Genomic DNA, 12,291 nt, shown 5'->3' on the forward strand with positions numbered 1-12,291 from the left:
GTTCATAAAAAAAAAGTTCAGCATCAGATTTTAAAGAACCAGTTATTCCGGCATTGTTTGCCGTTTTCACATTTCTTTCTAGCCTCAGAAACAAAGAATTCCATTACGTCACTCCCGAAACTCTGTCTATGCTTCCTCCGATTAGAGGGAACCTAACTACCGGGAAATTGTTTCAAATGACTACTAATATATTGAAAACCAATCAAATAATTTATTACTCTTCTAACTATAGAGTTAATTTCCAAATGTTCAAGGGGACACGAGAGCCGTACAGAAACTTCAAACCCAGTTTGAGGAATGCTTCATGGAAAATGTCTCAGGTATTATTTGGTCAGATTGCACTTGGTACATTGTTAGCAGTTTTGGGCCCCTTATCAAGGAAAGAATGTGCTGGCATTGGAGACAATTCAGAGGATGTTGACGAGAATGATTTTGGTTATGAAAGGGTTACCATATGAGGATCGTTTGATGGCTGCAGTTTTGTAGAATGAAGGGTATCTCAGTGAAACATGTTGAACAATTAAAGGTCCAGGAAGAGTGGATGTGGAGGAAAGAATGTTCCCTATGGTGGGGAAATCTAAGACCAAAGGTACAACCTCTGAATGGAAGGGCGTCCCTCTAGAACCGAGATGAAGAGATATTTGTTTATCCAAGGCGTGGTGAATCTATGGAATTCATTACGACGGACAATTGTGAAGGCCAAATTTTGTGTATATTTCAAAACGGGGTTTGATAGTTTCTTGATTAGTGAGGGTGTCAAATGAAGGCAGAAGAATGGTGTTGAGAGGGAAAATTAATCGGCAGTGATGGATTAACAGAGCAAAGTCGGCGGTCCGGATGGCTTAATCTGTTCCTATGCCATGTGGTCTTATGGTTCATGGTCTAAAAGCACGCTGCATTCCCTAAACGGACGAAGACATCTTCATCAGATGTGGGCGCACAACTTCTCCAAATACTTCGGGAGGCTGCCAAGTGCCGGTTTCTACAGCTCAAGATCAAGAGACAAGGTTGTTTATTGTCATTCGTCAGCACATGAATTTATATATAGAACAAAACGTTTATTGCTCCAGATGCGAAGCAGCAAGAAAGCATAATAAGCATAATGAACACAATACAACCGCAAAGAAGCGCAATAAATAAAGGCAATCCTCTAAAACGCAACGTACAATATCTGCAGCGTAATTTAAAACCACAAGTGGAATAACTCCTAGAATGATCATTAATTAATGCAATAGAGTATTTTTAATCACATTCTAAATATATATAATTCATACAAAGATAAAAATCAAGATGATAATAAAGAGAGAAGCTTTGAAATGGGACTGATTGCAAACTATAAAAAGCCTCTGTTCTTCACTAAAGGATTAGAAAATGCCTGAATCGCGATATCAATGCTCGTCCAGCACTTTATTTACATAATAAACGAGCCTATACAAATCCTCTCAATCCCGAAGCATCAGGTCTTGAGTTGTTCAGAGGGTTTTAGTGTAGCCCCATTTTCGGTCCAGTTCTCCGTAATCCACCGAAGTAGAAACCAACCACTTTCTCATCTGCGAGCAGAGGAGGATGCAGCGAAGTCGAGCGAAGCGTAAAGGATCGGCGCTTCTGACTGGAACGTACCAAATATTGGCAATTAAAGTAATCCCACAGCATGATTTACCATTGTTCAACAGAGTCACTACTGTGCTGACCCTCCTCTATAAGACACCTCCTTAAGTGACTCCAGCAGATTAATCAAATATGACTTCAGTATCATAATTTCCTGCTGACTCCTTTCTTGCTCATCATTTTTAGTACCCAATCCCAAACATCAAAATTGTGAATCTTAGAACGGTGTTCAAAGAACGTCCGTACCTGAGCCGCGCTGCCGTTTCCCTGGCGCGTCGCCGATTGACGATGTGTCCCTGTGTATTGGAAGAGTATGAATTAGGACTATTATCTGGCCAATTTATAATAACTTACAGAAATGTCCTGTATGTCAGAAATCCCAAACATTACAACAGTCTCCAATGTACCAGCAATCGGTCTGCGATAATAGTACTAATAATTTCACATTCACCAATGGCTCTCAGATGCGTCATAACTTTCTTATTCATTCCCCAATAGGACAATGATCCCCAAGATGAGAATAGTTCCCAAATACGGACACCATTTCATTATGGAATCGTATACAACAATGAAAGCATAATGATTTAAGGATTCCCAATTTCGTAACGTCTACAGGGGGCTGAGATGGGGTATGATTTCTTCAATGCATTCAGGAGGAGATATTGAAACGTGATAGGAGCATAAGACATGGGATCATAATTACGCCATGAAGCCCATCATGTCTGCCCCGCCATTCCATTATGGCTGATCCCGGGTTCCACTCAACTCCTTACAGCTTCCTGCTCGCCATCACCTTTCATACCATGACTAATCTGGGAACTATCAATTTTGGCTTTAAAAATAGCCACGGTCTTGACCTCCACAGCTGTCTACGGAAGAGCATTTTGCAGGTTCAATACATTCCAGCTTAAAAAAAATCCTCCTTACCTTTGTTCTAAAAGGCCGCCCCTCAAATTTGAGGCTGTACCCTCGAGTTCTGGACACCCCCACAATAGGAAACATTCTCTCTACATCCACCTTATGAAGTTCCTTCAACAGTCATAGGTTTCATGATACCGTCACCCCATCGCACTTTTCTAAATTCCGGTGAGTACAGGCCCCAGGCTGCCAAACGCTCCTCTTATGCTAATCCCTTTATTCTCGTAATCATCCTCATGAACTTCCTCCGGATTCTCTAAAAAGGCATGCTGCTTGATTTCTGCACTGCTTCCACGAGGAGATATGAAACAGTATGTGGCAAGTCCAACTGGTACTGAGTTTGATAACGCAAAACTGATTGTTTTAAGATAGGGATGACTGCGGGTAACATGGGCAAATGGTTTGTTTGCCTTTATTGTTTGGAGTATTCAGTATAAGAGTATAGAAATAATGCTGCATCGATATAAAACTCCAGTCAGACCGCATGTGGAGTATTGAATGCATATCTGGATGTCCCATTACTGAAAAAAACTGTGCAGGACGCGCAGAAGTAATGAACAAGGATGCTGTCCGGGTTAGTGGTATGATTTATAAGTAAACGTCGGGCATACCTTGGTTGTTGTTCAGAAAAATATCAAAAATAAAATGAAATGCCAGAAAATGCAAGACGATATATTCATAAAATGCTAAGAGAAACAAGAAACAATCCAATACAACATATTGAAGGATCTGGCAGCAGTTTAACTCAATTCTGTTACGTACACACGCAAATTAAGTGGCAAATAGCATTCATTAAAATCTTGCTCTCAAGTGCAAACCTATGAAAGAGACTACAGTTTACTATAAATACAAGCCTTTTCCATTTTAGAGCCAATGACCCGCAAATTTTATTGTGACCGATCCGTTATTACCGATAGGACAATCCAATTTACTCAATAGCCATTCGAAACACACATAACATAAAGAATTCAATATGTCAAAACCACCAGATACATGCTGAATTAAAAGAGGAAATTGAAAGTTTATAGAACATGAACAGGGAATAAATACATTGTTTCGATAGTAATATCTACAACTAATATCATCCCAACGTCACTATACAATAGCATTAAAGATTAGGCATACAAAGCTACATTTACGTAAATGCTCAGAATGTCACAATTCTAAAAATCATTTAGATAGTCCGAAAGTTCGAAGAAATTGAGATATGGGTGTGCTTTATGACCGTACTTCAGATATTACCAGCTTGAGCTGAGAAAAAAACAATCATAGTGACAAGTGCTCAATGGTAATTATAACATAGTTATCGTCATTATATTCCGTGCTCCACCCAAACATTATAAATACTCTTCCGAGAATGTCTGCCTGGCGTCAATGTTCGCATAACCAGGACTGGCGATACGCAGATGCACCAATTGCTCATACGACCGTTCTCTACCTCCTTCCATGGCTTCATGTAACCCTGATCGGGGTTTGGGGGGGGGGTGCGGGGAGGCGGCTGACCAGGTGCTACACCTTGCTCAGGGGTAACTTGGAAGCTAGAGTAGTGAAAGAGCGCCTTAAACCTCCTTTATTCGAGACGCATGTCCCCCACCCTTCCACCAAAAGTAAAAATATGACACGGCCTTGAACACATCCGCTGTACCCATATTAACGTATTCATTTGGTATGATATATTAGTCCGAAACCGATCTGGAAAAGCTATAACAAATTAGAACGGAAAAGTCTTAGAAAACACTGTGCATACTTGAACAGACTACCTTGGACAGAAGGAGGACGAGGAATAACAAATATAAAAATTTACACAGCAGTTAGATGAAACTTTTAAGGATATATTTTCATCGACGAAAAGTGGATTCAATACTCCACGCTAGTATAAGTAACAGTACAAACCACTAAACGTCAATGAAAACACAGAGAAAAAAAATAGAGAAATTGTCATCACAGAAGAAAAGGTTAAGTATCTGAAGAGCATGACCCACCATGGAAGACTTCCTATGTGAGGAGCAGACCAGATGTCGACATGAAGCGTCGAACGCCTGGCTCAGAGTTGAAGACCACTTCATAGAAACAGGGGTTTCTTGTAGCAATGTAGGACCAGGTGGGTAACACAAAAATCACAAAAATATCAAAAATTCAAAATGATAAACGCAGAACATGCCAAGAGAAACCACGAATATTCCAACAATTCACAGGATCCTGCAGCAGTTTAACTCAGTCTGATTACCCACAGAGACACAATCAACTGATAAACATCACTCACCAAAATCTTGCTCTAGACTGTAAATTCATAAAAGACACTGTACCTTACCATAAATGCAAGCCTGGTTCAGTTTTAGAATCAGCGAGCTTCAAATTTTATTATGACCGAAAAAGAAAAACTCTGCAGTGCTGGATAACAAAGTAATACACACAAAATGCTGATAAAGAGTCTCGGCCCGAAACATAGACTGCTTACTCTTTTCCATAGATGCTGTCTGGCTTGCCTAGCTCCTCTAGCATTTTGTGTGTATTACCATGCTGTGACCGAAGCTTTTTAAACAGGAAAATCCATTACAAACGTCAGAATATAATATTACAGGATAAACAAGCGAGAAAAACGTACTTCATAGATAGAGCCTTTCCAAACACAGAAAATATCAATGTGAAAAACATGAGATATATGCAAAATTAAAAGAGGAAAATAAAAGTCTATGCAACAGGAACAGGGTATACATTCTCCCAGTAGTAATACCGGCAACTCGGTAACCCCACAGTCACGACCAAATAGAATTAAACAATCAGGGCTACATAGCAATGTTTACATAACTCCTGAGAAAACGACAATACTAAACACCTCTAGAATAGTACGAACGTTCCTAGCAATTAAGAAATGAGTGTGCTTGGCTATGTCCGTATATCAGGTTTTACCAGCTCGAGCGAGGAAAAACTGAGACAGTAATAATAATACAAACACAGTACACCGAGAAACACGTTTCCAGGATTTCAGACATCCCATCCATCAGATCCTTACCCTCCGGTACTTCAGTACCATTTGCTCCACTCCCTGCCTCAACTATTTTTTGAGTTCTCTGTTCTAAACCCACTGGCTGCAATTACACAGTGCCTCGAAAAAGGGACGGAGGTAACTGTTAGCAGTTGTATGGATATGCCTAGCAAAAGCAAATCCTTACCTGATTTACGCTCTTTAGAGATGCAAATAAAAATGACGATAACCAGCAATCCAAGGACCCCAAGGAGAATCGCTGTGGGAAGACACCAGCCTGGACAGAAAGAATTGTTGTTGGTGAAGTCACAGCTTCCAAGAACATTTTATTTAGGCTTACATTTGTTTGTCATATGAAAAATTCTAAGATATACACTAATTCCAAACAACAAGAGCAAAAATTTAAACCGATCCCGTCAAAGTTGGTGCTTGATTCAGATTGTACAGTTACTTACCATCCATACCAGTGATGTTCTAACACCTAAGGATAACATCAGTTATTTTAATTATATATGTTGAATGTCGAGCCCTGACCAGCACACCACAGCAAATGTCTAACATATGAAAATATATATGGCGAATAAATTTGACCCTTAATCCTTAAACCATAATGGACAACCAAAAACTCATAGTAAGGCAACCGAAGTACGACTCATCTATACAGCTCCTCAGATCATTTCCCGCTTTCCTCTCAGTCACCTTGACCTTTCCAATCAGTTTTACGGTTCACCATCCTAACTTGAAAAGCAACGCTTGTCTTTCATGATGGCCGCATCCAACCGCACTGTGAGAACATCACGGACATCAGAGAGTAAAAGCCCAGGTTTGCCCCCTGCTCCTCAAAGGACTCTAGGGTTGGGCAGCCAAAGGTGGTGAAGTGAATCGCCGGTATATTCCCGCAGACATAAGACATAGGAGAATAATTAGGCCGTATGGCCCATCGAGTCTGCTCCGCCTTTCCAACACACATGAGTATCAATACTGTATGTGAAAACATCGCCTTACCTTGATCTGGTTGAGTGGTGGGATAGGAGACGCTCTTAGTCCTCGTCTTTCCCGCACCCCCTAGTTGTGCGATGCAGGTGAAGAGCCCGCCGCTCCTCCAAGTTTCCACTGGGACCAGCACCTGACTTCTAACACTGTAGCTCTGGTCTAGGTCAAGTGTACCGGGATCGCTCCATCCTTCCATGATCTGTCCGGATATGTTCCAGTAAATGACAATCTGTTTGGTAAAAAGGCCGCCGACCAGACACACCAGGGGAACTGACCCATTACTGTCAGACGGTGGGACAAATAACTGCATGTAGGTCCGCTTGGTGGAGCTGTCTGGTCAGAGAATGGGACACAGTTAACCGGAGTGTAAGCGAAGTACCTGGTTGATTATAATCCCACTACCGAGTCCTCTTACCTCCAACAAGGAGTCTAGGTCCTTTCACAAGCGGCGGGTAGCTATCCATCTCACCACAGTAGTAGAAACCCGAATCCTCCAGCCGGACATCCTTGATTTCCAGCACTGATGTGCGATCTCCAGAGCCTATTTTGTAAGTAGCCCTACAACCTTTCTCTTGGCAGTCTGTGGATTTGATCGCTACCGGGGGTTCGTCAGCACGGTACTTGTACCAGAAAATATGGTTCGCGAACTCTAGTTTGTTCGTAAGTTCACAGGGCAGTTGAACTGTATCTCCCACATCTGCGGTCATTGCAGCTGGACTCACAGGAAAGGGCTCAGATTCTGTAACACCAATTATTATCAGTTAACTAAAATAATCACGAATTGAACTACGTAGAAATTAAGCATATTGCCTGCAGCTTAAAAGTTCGCTCTAATTTTCAGTTGCATTTATTGTCTAAAATAAATTCGTCTATCTATCCGCAGATGACCTTAAATTGAGAGGTCTGGGGGCCATTTCAGGCAGGGCTCGCCAAACATACTGCTTTAGGTTTGGAGCTGCTTAGGTGCAGAGAGGAGCAGTTCGCTAGATAACCTTCACCAAAAGAAAATGAGCGAGGCTCATAGAAACTGACTGGTAATTTATTAAATCGGTTTATAATCAGCTTTGATGAGATTCTAGCTTAATAATTTCGATTCGTTTCATTTACTGAAGTTTATTTCCCCACTTTCACGGGATGTTTAATGCAGTGTATAACAAACTTGCTAGGGTACGTTTGAAAGTTACCAACCTCGACTCACTCACCATAAACACGAAACATCTGAACGGTAACGAACAGGAATAAAAGTTTCATCAACATTTGGCCTCAGGCCGGTGGTCGGCTGGTGCTGCCCTCGACTCCCAGGAGTCGGAGTGAGCTTAACTGCGACTCTGTGCAGCCTCTCAGCTACAGTTGTCCCTACTCGGTGATGAGATTCGGGGGCGGGTCCACTGCACTCATACTGCGCTTTGGGCGGGTTACACTTGATTCCCGCATCAGTGCGTCAGAAGGTCAAATGGTTATGGAGAATTCTTCAGAAAGACTTCCAAAGAGAACATGGTTTGAGCATGGTTTCTGGGATGTACACATCTGTATCGATAACAAAACTAATATTCACGTCCTCATACCTAAATCCCCGCAGGAGCTGGAGATGAATCGACGGTGCTTACTTACTGCAGCCCCTCTTATAAAGGTAAACATTGCGATACTGTGAGAATAAGTTCAGAACCAGACACTGACGGAACACAGATATGCCAGCCTGGGTAATACACAACTTGGAGGGAAACCTGCGGTAGTGTATTCCCGTCACTGCTACACTTGAACTGCTTGGCCAGGGTACGGGAAGAGCTGTTCAAGCTGTCTGGGCGAGTAACTCAGTGGAATTTGGTACGGGAACTTATGAAATGGATAATACCGACTGTACGTGGTCGCAGCTGCACCATCAGAGGCCAACAGAGAGTATTCCAACGAAATCGTGACCCGTGCCAAGGGAGAAATGCATTGGGCTGTCACAAAGTGTTCCTCGCTCTGGGCTTCGCAACCTCTGACCTGGTCTTGAAGTCACTATGTTCCTACAGCGAAAAGCGTTTACAATGAATGGTGATTTCCATAGCATTGTACAAATTGGTCAGACAGCACCTGGACTATTATGAACAACTTTGGGCTGACATTATGAGGAGCATTTGATTCCTCTGGGCTTATACTGTCAAGAGTTTAGAAAAATGAGGAGCAGGTGGAATTTCATTAAAACTTGTCAAATATTGAAAGGCCTAGAAAAAGTTGAGGTGGAAATGTTACTTCCAATTGTAGGAGACATTAGGACCAGAGTGCACAGTCTCAGAAAAGTATGGCATTCCTTCAGAACATAGATAAGGTGGAATTTGTTTGGCCAGGGTGTAGTGAATCTGTGGAACACTTTGCTACAGACGGTTGTGAGAGCCAAGCCAATGGGTATATTTAGAAAGAGGTTTAATACGTTCTTGATTAGTAAGGGCCTGAAGGGTATCGGAATAAGGCAGGAAATGGATTTGAGAGGTAAATAAATCAGAAATGATGGAATGGTGGAGTAGACTGAGTAGCCATATTCTGCTCCTATGTCATCTGGTAACTAAATTATGCGGGAATCGTTAGTGTGACATTAAATATCAAGGCAGATGCTGTTGGAGATAGTCAGTGCCCCGAGGTAATGTTCCTCCAGTGTTAAAATTCGGTGTATTTAATAAGGTTAGAGAACTGTTTACATTACGAAGCACAGGTAAACCGGACGCAACACAGAGCACTGTATATGAGATTAATTTCCACTGCCACGATGTTGTTTGCAGGGTCTTCCAGTGCATCATATAATATGAAGTCTAACAGGCTGAACTTGGCGGCAGCTTCGAAGCTACGAAAACAGGAAACCCACAAAGAGCTCTGGTTCGGTTACATTTTCCATCTCCAGCGTCATCTGCTCTTGCAACTGCTCACCAGTATTTAAAGCATCTGAATATGAGATAGATGCATTGTGAGCGAGTCTCTCTGCGAGTTTCACGGTAGCAGTTCACTGTGCATCTCTGATGACAGGACGTCTTGTTGCCTTTGATTCAGGGGCTGATTCTTTTCCCTGTTACTGAAAGTCAAATAATCCCGAGCACCGATTCGGCCTTGGCACAACATAGCTCTTTAGGCCCAGAACCAGTTGTTACATTTTAAATTGAAAAGTAAATCTATTTCACTCTTTGTCCCTCATCTCAGAGTCATCAGACCTGAAGAAAGGCCTCGATCCGAAACGTTAATAGTTCATTCCTCTCCAAATAATCTGCCTGAATTCTGAGTTCTTTCAGCTTTTTATGTCTGTACTCTGAAAGTGAACTTCCTCTAGTAAGGTCTTCTGCAAAACATCTACAGCGTGGAAGATACATTTGGTCGCTTTTCTCTCCAGTGGCGACTCTTCTTCTTCTTCTTCTTCTTCTTCTTCTTCTTCTTCTTCTTCTTCTTCTTCTTCTTCTTCAGCCCTACTACAACATAGGCCCCTGACAGCATCCTTCCAGAATCCTCTGTCATGTGTCAGTCTTTCAAACTGCCCCCAGATGCAGCCCATCTTTGAAGATCCTTGCTCTCCTAGGGATGTGACTTTTGGAACCTGTGTTGGTGTTTTTGAGGCGAGGGGTGTTTACGGGTGGGAGTTGTTAACCACTTGCCCAAGCCTCACCCTTTCGCAACCGAGTGTGAGACGGTCCATTTTTAAGATCTACCAGTGCTTCTGCTCTGCAGTAACACGCTCTCACCTCTTTTCATCCCACCTATCATTTACTTCTCTTTCTTCCCCCCGACCCCGTGTGACCACCCATCGTCGTCTTAAATCACCTTCTGCTGTTCACCATCTCCAGCGAGTTCCGCATTCTTCTCACACTCAGAGTGTGCTTTTCGCGATTTCCATGGTGGATCTATTTGGAATTGTGCTTATATCGCCCTCCTCCCGTCCAAGTCTTGCAGCCATCTAATAGTCTTATTCTTGTGAAAAACACATGACATTCAACAGATGCTGGAAATCTGGAGCAACACACACACACAATGATGGAGGAACTCAGTTAGGCAGCGTCTCTGGCCCGAAATATCCACAGTCGATTCTCCTCCTGATACACTGCCTTTCTTTCTGAATTCCTTCAGCACTGTGTGTGTGTGTGTGTGTGTGTGTGTGTGTGTGTGTGTGTGTGTGTGTGTGTCTTGAGTCTTGACACACCATCAAACGGGCTCACCATGTAAGCCTCAACATTCTCTGTTTTGTTATTCGGTTATTCAACTGTGAGTCCGAGTTCTGCCCAAGTAAAGCTCTTATCACGGTACTATTTCTAAAATCTATAATATTGTGCTGATCAGAACAAGAGAGCGTCATTCAAATAGATGCAAGTCCTTGATCTTTAGTGAACCGTTTTCTTTCTGTGGAGAGTTGGAGGAGTGGTGTGTATCGTCTAAGTGGGAGACGCCTTTGGATCGGTACATGATCAGCAATTCATTCCTTTGCTCCGTGCAAGTTGCTAAGGACGTCGGCATTTAACTCCTTCAGACTGCATCTCATCTCAGGTACAGAATTCATTTGCAACTTCGTTAGTTTTCATACACACAGTGGCCACTTTGTTATGTGTAACTAGTAAAGTGGCCACCAAGTGTGTATTCGTGGTCTTGAATCTTCATTCACTTCAGGATTCGATGTGTTGTGCGTTCAGAAACACTCTTCTGCACTGTTGTAACGCTAGGTTATTTGAGTTATTACCGCCTTCCTGTCAACTTGCATCATTTACGCTATTCTCCTCTGACCGCTCTCATTGACAAAGCGAATGCGCCCACAGAATAACCGGTCACTGGATGATTTTATTTGTTTTTCGTACCACTTTCTGTAAACTCCAAAGACTGTAGTGCATGAAAAACGTTGAAGATCAGCAGTTTCAGAGTTAATCAAACCACCCGTCTGAGAACAAGAATCACTCCAGAGTCAAAGTCACTCTTAGATAACGTACCTTCCTCATTCGGATATTTGGTATGAACAACAATTGAACTTCTTGACCATGTCTGCGTGCTTTTTTGTAGTGAATTCATACCACGTGATTGGCTGATTAGATATTTACACTGACGAACAGGTGTGCAGATAAGGTAGCCACTGAGTAACGCTGGCGTGAATACACTTGAATTACTGCGTTCAGTTTTATTTGCCCTGCTACAGGAAAAATGCTATTAAACTAGGAACAGTGCACTAAAGGTTTAGAAGGATGCTAGATCTCCCGGGCGAGTGTCAGGGTTATTTCAGACCATAAGACCATAAGACAAAGGAGCAGAAGTCGGCCATTCGGCCCATCGAGTCTGCTCCGCCATTTTATCATGAGCTGATCCATTCTCCCATTTAGTCCCACTCCCCCGACTTCTCACCATAACCTTTCATTCCCTGGCTACACAGATACCTATCAATCTCAGCCTTAAATACACCCACTGACTTGGCCTCCACTGCTGCCCGTGGCAACAAATTCCATAGATTCACCAGCCTCTGGCTAAAAAAGAATTCTTCGCATTTCTGTTCTGAATGGAACAGACCGGTCAGAAATTCTTTCCTTAGGGCATGGGAGATTTCGAAGTTTTTTTTTTCTATGAAGAAATTGAGAGCAGAGTTGTGAAGTGAAGGGGAAAGCGGGGAGGGATTTTAGGGACAACTTTTTTTTTACAAAAAGGGTGGTGTCTCTGAATTTGGTTGAGACGGCTACAACGATAACATTTAAAGGACAGATTAATGTAAATATATAGGAAATGTTTAGAGGGATATGGTCCAAACACAGGCAGCTGGAATATGCTTGGATGTGTCATCTCGATCAGCATGGACC

At 42.4% G+C, this 12,291-nt stretch overlaps 1 protein-coding gene across 1 annotated transcript; it reads right to left on the bottom strand.

Moving 5' to 3' along the window:
* Positions 1–1,261: 1,261 nt before the first annotated feature.
* LOC140212702 (immunoglobulin kappa light chain-like) lies at positions 1,262–7,792 on the bottom strand. The gene is made up of 6 exons (XM_072283803.1): positions 7,708–7,792; positions 6,921–7,244; positions 6,518–6,838; positions 5,700–5,789; positions 1,855–1,904; positions 1,262–1,609 (listed from the first exon to the last, which is right to left on the bottom strand). The coding sequence occupies exons 1-6, from the start codon at positions 7,760–7,762 to the stop codon at positions 1,547–1,549; spliced, it is 903 nt and encodes a 300-aa protein (XP_072139904.1). The 5' UTR covers positions 7,763–7,792; the 3' UTR covers positions 1,262–1,546.
* Positions 7,793–12,291: the final 4,499 nt, after the last annotated feature.

The sequence above is a fragment of the Mobula birostris genome, chromosome 2, assembly GCF_030028105.1.
Source record: "Mobula birostris isolate sMobBir1 chromosome 2, sMobBir1.hap1, whole genome shotgun sequence".
NCBI classification, from domain to species: domain Eukaryota; kingdom Metazoa; phylum Chordata; class Chondrichthyes; order Myliobatiformes; family Myliobatidae; genus Mobula; species Mobula birostris.

Bases quoted from the DNA above. Each gene is read 5' to 3' on its own strand.
- LOC140212702 (XM_072283803.1), bottom strand. From the start codon at position 7,762: ATGTTGATGAAACTTTTATTCCTGTTCGTTACCGTTCAGATGTTTCGT. The intron at 5,790-6,517 runs GTAAGGCGATGT...CTTTCTGTCCAG, and splicing joins CACCACTCAACCAGATCAAG to GCTGGTGTCTTCCCACAGCG. The intron at 1,905-5,699 runs GTAAGGATTTGC...TCCAATACACAG, and splicing joins CTCTAAAGAGCGTAAATCAG to GGACACATCGTCAATCGGCG.